Below are 16,400 nucleotides of genomic sequence, written 5' to 3'. Positions count from 1 at the left end.
AGTCTACACTTAAGAATACCAGTTTTAAGGACACATGACTCAAAATGTATTAAACAAAAATACTCCTGCTTGACATTAAAAGCAAAACAGTTCAATTTAAGTGCAAATATGTCTTTGATTGTGACAAGTCAGATTCTTCCTAATTATTTTTGTATGCTTACTTTGATCCAAGGTTGTTGTACTGATTCTGCACCATTTTAAATTGAATACAAAATCTTAAACATAAAGAGGCTGATAAATATATCTGTTGAATCTGATAGTTTGATTCATTTAAAAATAGTTGTTTCACAGACCTTCCTTTGTTTCCGAAAAGACACAGATCACCACGTGTGTTAGCATTTACAGGTAGAATCATTAGTCAAGGGTCTTTTGGCAAGTAACAACCTTTGGAGTGTTTTAAGAGAGAAGTCTCCTGACAGAAACAATGCCAAACTCATATGAGACTTTCATAGGACCTTGGGGATTTGCAAACAAAGACCGTGAAGTTTTGACAAGGTGGCCAAGGTGATTGTTCATTTACTTTGACACCCAGAAAAACCCTAAAGGTGGCTTTATACACCCAGGACTTACCTAGCAGTGACTAAATATATGGCATTGCCTATAGGGACAGCAGTGCAGAGGCAAAACACAACTGGAAGCTCATGAAAAAAAATGTTTGTGTCCTGAGTGATGAGTCATCTGAAAAACAATGTAGAAGTGTAAGGTTCCCTAAGTGTAAGACTAAAAGGAATGCCCTAGTCCTCAAACCAGACAATTAATTAGACTTTCTGAGGTTCTACATTATTTTCCCCCATGAGGAGTATTTTGAAGATGTACACCTGCACAGTTTGATTCTATGGTAAGTCCTAAAATTGCATGCTATTGCCTTTAGAAAAATGTAAAACACAGAACTCTACCTGAATGTTTTTTTAAGCTGAAATATTTCTCTTGGTCTGTTCTTTGAAATATACGATATAGCTTTTAAAGACCCTCTGATGTAATCTTAATAATACCACACACTAAAACAAGGTTGCAATGTCTTTTTCAGTGTCTAATTGCAACTATATTCTGTCCAAAATCTAAAGTCATGAGTTGCAGTATGGAGAAGACACTCTACCAAGGCAAAGACCTTTTGTCCTTCTTACCCATCTTTCAAGTCAATGCCAAAAGAGTATGTCATTAACAATTCCAGGTGTAAAGTTGGAATATTTAATCTTAGAAATCCCGATTGTACTCCACCACACTAGATATACCTGGTGTTTTTACCTCTATCATGTCCGCAAAATTCTCAAAAGAACATTAGTAATCCAGGTCACATTTAATTTAATTTATGATGCATGTGATGTAAGCACATTCATCTAATAAACTTTATTAAATCAAGTGGTATTCATGTACACTTCAATTTGATAACCCTCACAGAGAAAAACAAAGCCAATTAAGACATGCTTTGGATAACTAGCACTCACTTGCAACTGTCAGGTTTTAAGGGGATTTTAAGAGCTGCAACAGAGTTTTCAATAATCTGATCAACAGTCAGCCGGAGTTAAAGAAAACAACACATTAACAATATGTGATACAGAAGTGATAATTGGATTCTTGTAATGTTATCATCTTGAAGTGGTTATAGTAGCAGTATCTTGTAATTTTTATGATTCAGAAATTATTTTTAGGTGGGCTCCTTACAGTATCAGTACAGTATCTTTATAAAAGAATCATCTTTCACATCAATGTTGTCGGTAGCCTGTTCCAGCGAAAAATGTGGCTTTATTTTTCCGGCTTTCCAAGTCAGCTGCCAGTGGGAAAGTCTGTGTACCGAATTTGATTTAGCAGCATCACTGTAGCATTTTTATGTGGTCAAAACATTTGTGCACTGTTTAATTTGCATACTTGTTCTTGTTGTTAGTAAACACAAAGATGTGTGTGAATTTTTAATGGGCCACAGAATTGCAGAGATTTGCTGAAGGTGATTGTTAGTCACTCAGTGAGGTTGAACAACAGTGCAGGATTGTTGAAGATCTCTTTGCTGTTCAGTGATTTTCTTATCTATATACTTAATGTTATCAACAGCATGAAATTATTGTGACATGTAAATTAACAAAAAGGCATGTGGAAATCAAGATATGCCATTGAAAGACAGCATTAGGATATTTGGAGCCATTAATATATGAAGGTGCAGATAATATCTGCCAAAATATCTCGTTATTATGTTTGAATGCTTCTGTGAAGAGCTTTACCTCTTCATGGTGCTTTACCCAGTCTCTGTAAACCACTGTGTCTAATGTAAAATGTAATAATTATCTGAGCACTGTAATGTACTTCTCTTTCACAAGTTCTCGAAGTCAGAAGCATAGCTATATCATTGTGGACTAGGATTATCCAACGAAGCGTGTTTAAACATATTTCAAAATCAAAATCGCCTTGTTTATACAGGCAAAAATTAAGAAAATAAGATTTAAAGAATGAGTTCCGAGTGCATATTCAGAGTGTTAATTAATTTGCCTGTTTTGACAATTCTTTTTCCATGTTGGAATTGATTAAAGACTCGGCATTGTGTACAAGGTAAATATGAGAGTGCTGCTGTATGCCTTCAAATAAATCTGTTGTGTTAAATCTTGGAAAGAGATTTGTGTCCTACTTTATTGATATTTAATCAATCCCAATTCCTTTATCATATGTTGTTTTCTTTGCAGTCCAGCAAACTTTTTTTGGAAGGAATTTGGTGTACTACATGATTTCAGTCCATTGTACAATTCACTAAGACTAATTCTTTTTCCAGTGCTTATGAAGGCATCCAACAGAAGTGTGTTCACTTTGTATTGAAAACCATGATGCTAGGCCTCCTAGGTAAGAGGAGATAAGTGTAAACTGGTGGTTGCAGTGCTCTTTCAAGGAGAAAATATGAAGAACTCTGGTTAGCTGCTTTTTTTTAAAGAACAGCAGAATACATGAGTTCAGAGCTCCCAACACTATTGCTAGGCCTTGTTGGTTAAAGTTCTGGACAACAGATATCAAGGTTCTATGAATAGCCCTATGGGTGATAGGGTTACTATAGGCAACACCTTTCAGTGGAATTGCATTAACTTCTCAGTATGGTTGTCATTGTCTTCGGGAGTGCTGTCTTCTTGGCAAAACATTTTGAATGCCGGATTTCTTTGGAGAAGTAAGTTATCTTGTGATGGATTGCTTCCTTCAGCTGGGCTGATGCATGGCTTTTCCACATCAGTAACACAAAATGGCATGTTGGCTTTATAGCCACCCTGTTTTTCTTGAATATCAGAAAAGGGACAGAGCTGTTTTTTTCATTCCCATTTGTCTAGACAGCTAGAAATACCTGCTGCTTCATTAGTCTGTTGCTTACAGCATTGCACTAAGTTAAAGGCCAAGTATACTGATAGTAAAAGTCCAAGCTGTTCATATACACAAAACAAGCACAAGGATTTGTGGAATTTTAATGTAACATTACCATTCATTAAACTGAGGCCATTGTTCTAAGCCTTAAGTCATCTGCATTTAACTTGAGAGAAAAAAAAACACCTTGATGAGTAAGACTGTTACAAGAGCTGACATGGTAACCCACAGTTGACCTTTAAGTTGCAAAACTTTGTGGTAAAACGCAGTCTCTTGTATATATCTGAGGATGTCTGTTCATAGACATAAGTGCCGGTCACCTCAAATGTCCCTTTCTCCCCTTGGCATGATGTTCTGCCATCTGAACACACCATCAATACTGCAATGAAGTGATCCACAGTTAACATAGTTTGAAATTGGCTGTTATACTTTAGTGTAGATTAATAGTGAGAATGGAATGTGAAAAGATGAAAATAAAAAAAACAGTTTCAAAATAGTTTAATTTATTTGCATTATGTTTACTTAAATGACAAGGCTGCAGAACTACAGATGCACATCCTGTGCACTGTAGACAACGCTATTAAATGGAATGTGGTGGTGATGTAACCTGATGATTTGATGACTGTGAAATGAGCAGTACATCACACTACCTCAGCATTTGTTACTCCTTTTTTCTGAAACCTGGAAAATAAAGGGCAAATTGCCCCCACCTGGTTCTTTTACCTAAATTACAAAGTGTTTTCTGTTGCTGGGGCTGGTAGTTTGCACTCTGCCCCACAGCTTGGGTGGAAATTGAGGCAAATGAAGCATACTAATTATCCATGAACCAGCAGAAACTGTCATTTACAGTGAACCAGGGACATATTCAACAGGTATGCTAGTCCTAGTATTAAAGAAATAAGCTGATCCTAGCACACAGTATGAAATGGAAGGTACAGACCATTTGGACATAGGTGTTTCAATGGACAAACACATTTCTAAGACTGTCATTCTCTTGCACCTTTGTGACAGCGCAAATCTGTTCTCATCTTTTACTAGTCATGAGTTCTTTGTGACCTCCTGTAAGCCCCGATCACCATTGTCTTTGGTAGCTTCACACCCTTATCCAAAGTCTGGTAAATCTTTGCTTCTGCTCATTTTACGCCTAATTAAGTTTCAGCCAGTTTCTCCAGGCTACATACACTGCAGTCAATCTTAGGACACATCATGTTTTCAGCTCCCTAGTTTCTCTGAGGTACATGCAGCAGCTCCCACAATTAGAAAGCTGGATTTTTCAAAAAAGTTTTTAAAATATCCATGTTAATTTACACTTCTCTCTGTCAGGAAAGCACTTCTCTAATTCAGATGAATAAACTGTAATAGGAAAATGGAGTACATCTGAACATATCAGGCCATTCCTTAATTACTTTAAAACTGTCATGTTTTAAGTGGTGTTATTTTACAGTTGTTATGAGCAATATTTCTAGGAGGAAATGCTGAGAATTCTTAAAGAATTCCTAAAAAATTCTCTAAATAGAAATGATTCTGGTCTTTTTAGAATGGTGTAAAGTTAAAGGCGGTAAGAGATGAGATTTGCTTAGAGTTGTTTCTCAGGATCCTTGCTTTCCTCTTTTTCCCTTTAACAGAGCAGGCGAGTTAAATGCCAGTCTGGTCTAAAACATGCTTTCGAAATCGCAAACATGCATGTTGAAGAATCTGTGTTTGTAATTTTGGCTATCAGTGAAGAAAATAAGATTAAAAGATATGAGAGTGTATTAAGTAAAACTCCAAATATGTTGTCAAAAAATATGGGCTGTAGCTTTCCAGTCCAGCATATTCAAACTGAAAGAACCACTTACACGTATTTTTCTTCTCCCCTCATGCTGTCTACAGGCCTCCCTTAAGCCTTGGGCGAAAGCTCGCTGTGTTCAAATATTTAAAGCGAGCTGTCTTCTGAACACCACCAGTGCTGCATTAACTCCCTGCATACAGAGTCTCAAATATGCGACAATCCTATCTTTAAAACATCATGGGGAGTTAACCTTTTCACAGTTCAACCTCTTCACACTGAAGAAAAGAACTCGAGGATTGTGAGATATGTTTTTTTATATTTGTAAAGTCATGCTTACATGGTAGTGATAAGTAGAACAATATCCCAAATCTTACAACATTAAATATTAAGTTGTGTATTAAACAATGATTTTCCTGGAGTATCTTATTTTCCAGTTTTCAAAAAGAAAAAAACAAAAGGTGACACTTAGTAATGACCTTTTACCTAAAATCCTTGACCTGTGCATTCTCTGATAGGCTGAAGGAGAAAAATATACCTCATTACACAAAGCTTCATTATTTGTAATAGATATTTATTAGATATTTGATGCAAAGCAACATTTTAAATTACATTTTGTATCTTGTATGAACTGGTATTGTGTGCCAGAAAATTGACATATTTTAAAAGTATATAGTTACAAGTCAAGCAAAATAAATATTTAGCGAATCCTTTATCGCCTTTTTTCTGCGCAGTCTGTCAGTTACATTACCCACAGTGCATAACAGATAGAATCTCTGCCTTTTGCATATTTCAAAGGTTATTTTAGTTCAGTGCAGGCGAGCAGGTGACATAGATTGCAAGTGACCTTTTCGAATAAAAAGGCAATAGGATGAAATTCCTTGTTACTGAGACAACCTGAAATTAGACCTAAAGTTTATCTTTTCGTTTTCTGAAATGTTTGAGTGAAGTTTAAGATCAGTTGAATATAATCTCTGATTATATACAAGTTCAGATACAAATTTTCTTTATTTTTCCTGGTTGGTAGTCACTGTAACAAAATGATAACTTATGTAAATACTTGCTTAATATGCTGAGTTAAATATGCTGTATGGAGCGAAAATCTTTGCTATTGGCTTGACATTGCACAGTAAAATTATTATATTCGACTAGATTACATCTGATATTCTTTTATTCACCATATCTTCTAGACATACTGTGCTCATATTACCATTCATAAACAAATCTGTGATTTTACACAACAAGTGTAAGAGAGGTGAAAAAGTACATTTTGTATTTATGGAAGAGGTTGTTAAATCCTGGCTGGCTTATTCAGTAAGGACTTCCTGAAGCCGTTTAATAGAATTAGTGCATCCACTGTGCATTCAAATTAAATTGGTTTAAGTTCCTAAAAAGTTAAACTTCATATTGTTCAATACCATTCACAAATTTTGAGATGTCTTAGCTAGGGTATATTCCTTGTTAGACATTAGGTACATAACCATTAACAAAACATAATTTTGACGGGATCTACTTTTTTCAAAGCATCATGCAGAATAATGTTTCAGGAATTGTTGTACAATGTTTCTTTGCATTTGTATTCTTTGCATTTCACCTTTTTTATGTATCTATGGCTTGTTGTGTCTGTTTCATTTTTACTTTTTTCTAATTGCTCTTCTGTTTCTTTTTTATGCTTTTGTGTTATTGTATATTGGTAACAAAAACCTGTCCCCCCCCCCCATAAAAAACCAAAAACAAAAGGATCTGTATGGGAACATGAGGTGATAGCGGCTGATTTCCAAGGAGCTTATTTGAAAAACACAAACACAGGCACGTTCATGAGCGGAAATGTCCTGCACGAGTGTGCAGAGCTCAGTGAAGGTGAGGGTGGCTGGGCTTTGCGCACAGCAGGAATCACTCGTTCCTTTGTGATGATGAGGAGAGAAAGCAGGCCTCGTCGACCCTGGCTGCTGACCCAGCCCTGGGCGCACTCGGTGACAGCTCCTGACTGCCAGGAAGCTGCAAGCCATCGCTGTCCCAGACCCGCCCAGCAGGGGGCATTTCAAGCTTTGCGGGGCACAGTGTGTGTGTGTGCCTTCCGGGTATCAAGAGCTTTTACAGGAGGTAGAAGACAAGATAAGTAAGAGGGAAAAGGAAAGGTGCATGCCCTCGCTACTATTACTGCAGGAGCCAAGAGCACTTAGGATTAATGGTGCAACAAAGATACAGTACTGCAAACTGACAGTGGCTCGAAGTCTAAAGCGAACAGGCATTGTGTTTACACAGTAAACACCTTAAAAGGCAATCAAATAGAAGGGGTGAGAGTGAAGAGAAGAGAAGTGTTAAACCGTTGAAACGATTCTGTAATATTTATAATATTTAATATTCTGTAAGATTTTCTTCTTCATTTTCCTTAAAGCAGAAAGGGACTAGGTGAGCTGGCTTAAATTTATCCCTCTTTTCTAATCAATAACCACTTTTGTCTCCCAACAAGAACCGCATCCTATATTGACCAGAAACGAGGTCAAGACATGCAAGAGTGTCTGACAGCTAAACAGTTTTGCAGTAATTGTCTCTATGTTGGTTCCTCCTAGATCCACATTTTTTACTTTCCTTTTGTAACGAAAAGCTTTGCTAGGACAGCTGTGACTGCATCAGTAAATCAAACATGATTGCAATTATAAAAAAAGAAATGTAATTTTTTATTGGATCTAATGTTTTAATAATTGTTACCCAGTTTAAATATTTTATTTAATATTCTTAATAGTTTAGAAGTGCATGTATTGAAAATGTTACAGCCATACCTTACTCTACATCTGCAAACTGGAAAAAGGTCTCTTAATAAATTAATACCCAGTGCTAAAGTTATAAGGGAACATGTTGTGGGCTGTGGAATTCCTTTGATGCTGTACTTAAAGTGAGGTTATTTCCTTAATCTCTGTTGTGTGAAATTGTGGTATTTAGGTCTAAAATAAGTGATACGTGCACAACTTAACTGAATAAAGTCTTTTAGAAGTCGTTTTATAAAGGTCTCTCTTTCTTTTTGTGAAAATCGAATTTCTGTTTGTATCACTTGTACATACTGTACACGTATCTGCATGGGATTTTCAAATCACATGATAGGTCTGCTGGCCTAGACTTGTGAAAGAAGTCACCAAAGCAGCAAACGTGCATGTGGAACCCAAGAGCAGCCAAGCAGGCAAGTCGTAGTTACCTCATGTAATGATCCCGTCCAGTTTTGAAGGAACCCTGTCTATATAATAATGTTTTAAATAATCCAGGAATTGAAGTTCCTAGGATTTTCTACTTGCTGCTCCAGATCCTTGAATGTTATTTTTTTTCCCTGAATGTTCCCTCTACTTTTGTGGACGTCCTTTCTCTTAGTTTCGGTGTAAAACTCCGATCAGTGACTCTGTTCTGAGCTCATGGTGTTCCCCAGCTCCCTGGTCTCCATGCTCAGGTGAGCTGCTTCAGCTTCAACACCCTGAATGAGGCCCTCTGTCCGACTGGGCACCATTATGGTAGAGGTGATTGGGGTGCTGCCGGACTCATCGGCTCCCATCTTCTGGAAGTGCATTGACTGGTTCTTCTCTCCATTCCCATTCAGAATTTGGGCATAAAACCAGAGACTTCTTTAAAGCTTAGATCATTGCCTGTGTGGATTTGTCCCCTTTTGACACTGAGATAACTGCTGCAGAGAAACCTTTCTTGAGATGGACTTTTTCTGTTTTGCTGCAGTCAAGGCACATATATATTTTTCATCCCAGCTTAACAAATGTCAAAATCTTACCAGATCTGCCTCTGAAACTTACGTAATGTTTGCTCTTTGCAAAATGTATTTTTGTTGTATTTTAATGTTCTCGCACACTCCAGTGGAAATTGTGCTATTTGAAATATAATTATTGAACTTCTATTGACAGACAGACAATACTTCCTCTTGCATGGTTGCCATATTCATGTCCTCATTCTGTTTTGTATCCAACTGCTTTATCCTTTGCAGTGTCCCAGTAATGTTGAGACATTTGAATTTGAGAATAATACAGCAAATCTTCTTGAGGTTAGCAGATGACCTTGTTTTACCTATACAAAACCGTTATAATCAAACAGCTAGTCTATACTGTATATTCAAGATTCAGCAGTCAAAGCCAATATGTATTGAACCCCAGTGATGTTTTTCCCATTCCAACCGAAAATATATATTTTTCTGGCATGTGATATTATCTAATTGTTTTAAAATTGTTGAAATGTCTGTTAGAGCAGCACTAAATAAAAAAAGTCTGAACCTGAGATGGCTCAGAAGAGATGAATATACTGACAACAAATTGTTCTGTTCTATTATGTGAATAAACCGGCCTTCTGTAGGGAGCTGTTTAATCTCCTGTACCCACAGTGTGTTTTTGATCGCACATTTTATTACCCTGTTCTTAAGAGAAAAGCTCAGGTGGAATGGTAGTACTGCATCTTTAAATCTTGGTGACCTTTTCCCTCAGTGTTGCACATGCTCAGTTCATTGACTTAGCCTCCTGCCAAACTGAGGGTGTGTGACTTCTAGATACCAGTGTGATTTTCACTGAGGATTACTTATATGATATTGATTTTTTAAACAAAATTCACGCTCCAGTACGCTTTCAGAGCCAAGCTGAGGCTTGATCAATGCATTGTTTTTTTTAATTACACTTCAGTGATTTTAAAACATCAAATGTTTCTGAGGAGCATTAACAAGGAAACAACCTTATAGTAGCTTTCTTTACAGCAGAATCAGCCTGCTAACCATGTGTACATAATGATTCCTGTTGTGAGGCTGAGGTGCTTAAATATAGATGGTGCTGCTACTGAATTTATTTAAAAAAACTTCTAGATACAGCTGAAAGGAAAATTTAAAGAAGGTATGATAGTTACACAAGACAATATTTAAGTAAATACCTGAAAAGTGCTATGTAAATACAGTAAAGTTTCTTCTGATTATTATTTTTATTATCATTATTATTATTGATGCCTGTGTTACCGCTATTTCACATACAGTCTCTCATATTAGGAGACCCAATTTTTCAAGTCCTACTGCAGTTTTGCACTCTATCATTTTAATGGTCATGTTTTGCCAAATTTGCATACATTGCTGTGAATACATTTAATTGTAATGCATAAGTATCAATCAGCATAGACACAAATGCGAATGATAGCTTTCCTGTTCAAGACAGGGTCATTTGAAAACTAATAATTACTTCATAAATTGTGCTGATTTTGTTTGTTTTCTTTTTTTCCCCCCCTAACACATTCTTCAGAATTTTTTTTTCTTTATCAACAGCCCAGAGCAGTTATCAGCTTTGACAAGCTATTGAAAAGTATTGTGCAAACAATGAAGTTAAATTGTGCATGAACTCATATACACATATACATCCTGCAGATAAGCTTGTTTGGGCTACTGGGAGCAATTTCTCCGCCCTGGGGAAGAGCAAACTCAAGTGATCTTCAAGCTCTCCACTTGTAGGAGCGCTGTTCATTTGTTTTCTTGTAAACAGCAACACTTGGAACTCAGACAAAGAGTACAAGCACCTTTATTAAGAATGAGATAAGTATCTATGTGTGGACAGGAGCATTCCTTTATTTATAGCTTAAGGGAAGCTGTGCAGAATCAAGTGTATTCAGAGGCTCTTGAAGCAAATTACAGGCCTGTTTAAACCTTAGGATGGAGAACCCTGATGGTATTATTTCTCAAGTGCCAAGGGCCCCAAACCTGATCCAGTTAATAAAGAAACCCTCTTAACCCCCTTTAACACTTTCTACTTTACCTTCTTTGGATTTATTTGAAGGGCACTTATTAAATGTTCTTTTGTTGAAAATGTTGGCACAAGCTGACTAAGAAAGATTAGTGTTCATGTGGAGCAAGTTGTCGTGGTAAACCATTGAATTTAATGACTTTGGTGTGTCACCAGTGTATTGCTGACACTAAGAGTACATGGTAATAAATAGTTAAAACATCATTCTTTTATCCACTTTTCATGTTGTATGCGAGCCCGACCCATAGATTAGAATTTCCAAAATATTTCACTGAAACATTCCAAGTTAATGAATCTTGCTTTGGTCCCATGTGCACTGGAGAGATCGTGCATGTTTTTTTAATGCTTTATTTTGGTTAATGTCAGTTATTTTAAAATGGCAGTATGTTTCAATAATTTAAAGGTTAATAGGTGTAGGTTTTATGTTGTCATTCTCATTTTGAGACCTTCTCCAAGTAGACAACAAGCGGCTTGAACATTAATTTTGAAATGTTTTTCTTCAAATATTTTAAGAAACCATTCTAGTTAAAATTGCTAGCACATTCATTGTTAGTGTTGGTTTCAATGTTTTATGTTTTGCTAATGTCTAATTTGATGATTTGGACATGCAGTATAACCCACATAATCCTCTTAGCATTAAGTAAGAATCTGAAAGAATAACTAACCTGCAAGAGGTGGTTTCAGTTATATTTATTTGAAAAAGATTGGTCTCATAATAGTTAGATCTTTACGTGATAGCAATTACAATAAAAAACAAACCTAAGGTCTGAAATTTGCATTTTAAATTATTCTCATTTTCTGAGTTTCTTGGACACAGCTGCAGTACGAATTTAGCAGCAGTTTGTCATTTGGCATCTTTTATTTACGTAGCAAACTCCACAAAACCAACTCACGCATATAGTTTATTAAAATGAACAGACTAGAATTACTGAGATCTAGAACACATCTGCTGCAGAGAACTGTACGGCGTATAATTGTATCCTGTCATATTTAAGTACTTCTTTAAAGCAAAAATTGTGACAATTTGTTTCTCTGTCTCTTCTTCTCCATCTCTCCTTCCCTCCCTCTCTCTCTAATTCTCCACTGCTCCCTCGCTTCTGTTTCTCTTAAAATTCTCCGTCTGTACAGAGACTGCACTTGCCTCCAGACTTGTCAGACACAGTGAGCCGTTTGAGCAAACAGGATCTGGCAGAATCGGCCAAACTGCTGAGACTGGGATGTGGCACTACAGCCACAGGCAAGAAGCACCTGGACTTCTAGTGGTTTTTATTTAACCCTTTCACTTGCCATTTACATGACATTCTAATTATGGCTGGATGTTGTATTGCCAATTAATCCTGACCTATTCTTTCAGTATTTTTTCCTAAATTCCAGAATTTAGGGGAAATTTTAAGAATGTATACTCCTGAAAATATTAAGAATGTATTCTCTTCCATCTGGTAAAAATACATATTTTTCGTGTTGCAAACCACAAGGTAAATACCATTGGGAACCTTTGGTGTTCCAGAGACAAGCATGTGAATTCTGCAGTTTAGTGCCATGATAGTTTTCTTGATATTTTACATTAAAAGGCATTAATTGTGATGCTACAAGACTGGCTTGCTACAGACAGCAGCAAAATGGTGTATGGTTTCTTGTTTATCCCTGCACTCCAGTCTGGAGATGTGTTTTGTTTGCAGTTCAAAGGGAAGTGTTTTTCTGATGAAAACAGATTGTACCTGTAAATGATGTCATCGGGATTTCATGACACATGGTTGATGCACAGTACTACATCAGTACTTATGATATTTTTAAGAACATTTCAAAGCAACCAGTGTCATTTCACCTGCAAATTACATTGAATAGAATTTTGCTGTTGTGCCTTATAATAGGTTTGTCACTGTAATCTTACATGACACTCATGTGAAATAAGATGTATTGTGTTAATATTTGCTGTAAAATGTATTTCTGAATAAAAGTTAAGAAAAAAGCTTATAATTTAAGAGACTTTTTTTTTTTTGCAGAATCCAAACAGAGTCTTGACGATAAAACTAAAGATTAAATGGTAGGTGGTATTGGGTCTCTATCAATAAAAAGCCAGTAAAGGTATGCTCCCTGCAGCAAAATGAACACTTAAGGCTGAGTGAGCATTGCTACCTTATTAAATGTGCCTTGTGTTCAGCCACCTTTCTGTAGCCTGACCTGCAATTCACCTTTGCACTTTTCAGCATGATACCATAGGTAAAGGTACTGCATTTGTTCCAAAACATGTTAGCTCTGCTTATTTCTCTGAAAGTATTGTGGGTGTACACCAGTATATTATTTCCAGCTACCAATATATGTGATTGAATTCAGCTCCATAAACTTTCATTATTTAAACATTAATGTGCATTTAAACATAAATTACTTGATTATTTTCCAAAAACCTCTGGTATTTCTAGAAATGAGCATATTGCCTTCATCTGTAAAAATGTAGGCGGTTTTTTAGTTGTTCTTGGTACAATGCAAATGCTGAGGCTTATTGAATATAAGTCTGTTGTCATTCAGCTTTAACAGCTATTGACAAGCACCAAAAGAACAATGCTAAGTAAACTGATATGACTATGGAGTCTTTGTTTTATATAATAGCAAAGGTTTAGTCAGAAATGAAGATACAGCATGCGTAATGCTATGGAGCATAACACTGTTTTTCTGAATAAAAAACAGGTTCATAATTAACTCACTCCAACTATTTTGAAAGCCTTTCTCTTTTCTTCGAATGTGTCATTAAAAAGAAAGATCTTTGTTGTGTTTTATTTTCTCTCCCAACTTTTTGTGGAACAAAATGTTGCTCATTTTTAAACTGGTGAACACACGAGGTCAGGTTGTCACATGTCACTTAATTACTCCCTCTTGGTTTCCTGTGGTAGGGTGAAGCATTTTATCTCAATGACACGTTCCTCCACAGCTTACATTTTGATATGAAATTATTACAGTGGCTAAGGGTCATCTGACAGATGGAATGCCTGTCAATCACAGATGTCAGGATCATTTGGTTTGTGATGGACAATGAAATATGAATGCTGTCTTCCAAGAACTAGTTTGAGTCACTGCTGCACCACACCCTGCCTGCATGTACAGAACATGCAAGCCAAATGATCAGTGCATTACAGAATTTAAAAACTTAGAACCATTTTAATATAAATATAACTGGACTGCCATTATTGTTCATGAGCTTTAGTATACTGCTGGCATACCTGTTATTGATTTTGAAATAGGCTAACAGAGTGGTCACCAATCTAGTCATCAATTCTACGGTCCCTTCCTAAGCAAAGATAGATTATCACCTTGTCTTGAACAAAATTAATAAAAATAATTCAGTCCACCATACTAAATATTAGTAAATCTAAAATTATAGTGCAACAGAAACCTGAAAAAAAGTTACGTTTTATCACTGCACTTAAATATATGAAAACTTAATCCATTAATTACTGTGTTGATTAATCTTGCTGCTTTACAGTTTATTAAGTGTACTTAATGCTTGGGGATCTGCTGGGTCCGTGCTATGATGCCTCTTAAAATGGGATTGCATTTTGTTTGGACTCCAAATGTACATTTTTCAAATTGACAATTAACCAAGGTGCATGAACCAGCAGTCCTCAACAGCAAGCCTTATGAAGCAATTTATTGTCTTGCTGCTATACATAACACCCATAACAAAATTTCTGCACTCTGCTGTCTGAAATCAGGATTCCTCCCTACCTTGTGGTAATTGACTGCAGTAGAAGAAATTTGATTTTGAAATCTTTAAACATATTTTTAAATCCTCAACCGTTTTTGCATTAATTTTTTTTTTCCTGGTTTCATTTTGAGAATTTAGTTTTTTGTTGTAAGTGTGAACACAGTCACCACTTGTTAACATCAAAGGCAGCAGTGTTGCATAAAAAATCTGTCTGGTCTTTTGGACTTTTATGCAGATACACAGATACTGTATAACAACAATGTTATTATGTATATTTCCAAAGCTACAATTTCAGTAAGCTCATATCGTTGACTAAAATAAAGTCTTTCTTTGGTTGGAATGTATTTATTTTTTTACTTTTCAGGTGAAAGCTTTCTTTTTAGCTCAGGTCTTAATTGTATACATTGATACTAATTAGAAAGCAAAACTGAAATAATCAACAGAGTATTTTGAAATAATGCTATACATAGTCAATAAATTTTTATTACTAAATTAATTGTTTTGCTAAATTAAATTAATTTGTGTAAACTGACCGCATTTCTACAATGCTTTTTCTCTTGTCTTTGTTTATAGTCTATGAATATGTGCTATATTTACAAAAATGTTGATTGATCTAAGTGTCTGCTGGTTTTCATTTCTCCCCAGAGGGTGTGTTGTGACTAGTTGATTGTAGCCACAGTGTGAGACCGTATACAGTTGCTACAGAGCTGGAAGACACAAGTTATAGTTTTTCCTGTCAAGTATTTTTGGGGAGTGTTGCTATTGTATGTATGGTTTATTAATCTGAAATTTTGTATAAATGCTGAATATCATGAATTTGCTCATGAATATATTCCACAAATCAGAAAAGACTAATGAAAATTGGGAGAAAGTACGTTTAGGACTAGGAATGAGTGGCACTTCTTCACACAAAGAGTTGTGGGGCTCAAGAGAGACCCCATCGTGTTATTGAAGCCGATGTCCCCAGGTCTTCTTTCAAGCAGTGGCTGGATGAGCTCCTCTGATCTGTCAGGTGAATGTTTTCCCGTCAAGTATGTTCTTGTTTTCCTAATCCAGAGAGTAATTTTTCACTTATGTGCATTTTATTATCCTCAAATTGATACAGAAAATATGTGGATTCCAGATCATTATTAAGAGTCTCTTCTGTTTCATCCTGAATAAATCTTTTTTGTAATTTAGTTGTAAAAGCAGAGGAAAATATCGTAAGGCACAGTTAAATCCAAGTCACTTGCTTTTATTTGTACAGTGCTTTGCATTTGTGAAACAAAGTGTTTCCTATATTTCAGCCACCTCAGGCTTAACCACATAAATCATTATGTGCTGACAACCCCACTACACAGCAGATAAGGTGGTGAAGTGAGAAAATACTTAAACTGGATTAAGGGAGAAATGCAAGTAGGTCACCTTGATCACCCCTACTTTCACGGACAGTGCCATGAGATTGTCACTGAAAAAGTAGTGGGAACTCCCTCCTCCAGTACATTTGGGTATTCTGATCCAGAGGAAAGTGATGTCATCTAGCCTACCAACTCCACATCCAGCAGAAACTCTCATCCCAGTACTGATCAGGTCCACCCATGCTTAGTTTCTGAGACCTGACAAGAGAAATACAAGGTGCTTAAGGTAAAACTACTCTACAGCCTAATATATGTAACAATGTTGTATTCACATAAGGTCTTTCATCATAGGCCACTCAGGTCAGTATGTACATGAAATAAAGTACAAAATGTTCATTGCTGTGATACAATATGTATTTAGCATGATGCAGGTAGGTTGTCATTGAATAAACTTGGTTGTATTTGCGTGAGCAGTTCCCAGCTTCCTGGAGTTGTTCACATGGGCATTTAGC

The 16,400-nt window shown here is 36.2% G+C and overlaps 1 protein-coding gene across 4 annotated transcripts in view; it reads left to right on the top strand.

Annotated features, from left to right (window-relative positions):
• elp4 (elongator acetyltransferase complex subunit 4) overlaps positions 1-16,400 on the top strand; it is a 135,704-nt gene that overhangs the window by 60,148 nt on the left and 59,156 nt on the right. Inside the window, exon 10 of one of the 4 annotated variants that reach the window (XM_088611430.1) lies at positions 11,980-12,838. The exons of 2 other annotated variants lie outside the window; for them this stretch is intronic. In XM_088611430.1, the coding sequence (XP_088467556.1) occupies positions 11,980-12,111 (132 nt within the window). In that variant the 3' untranslated portion in view covers positions 12,112-12,838. Of the gene's footprint in view, positions 1-5,199; positions 8,103-11,979; positions 12,839-16,400 lie in introns of those variants that run through there. One more of the 4 variants, XM_088611432.1, reaches the window with a different exon arrangement.

This window comes from Lepisosteus platostomus, chromosome 18 (genome assembly GCF_059453375.1).
Source record: "Lepisosteus platostomus isolate fLepPlt1 chromosome 18, fLepPlt1.hap1, whole genome shotgun sequence".
Classification (NCBI taxonomy): Eukaryota; Metazoa; Chordata; class Actinopteri; order Semionotiformes; family Lepisosteidae; genus Lepisosteus; species Lepisosteus platostomus.
The sequence above is the reverse complement of the archived record's forward strand: the minus strand, read 5'-3'. Positions and strand labels throughout refer to the sequence as shown.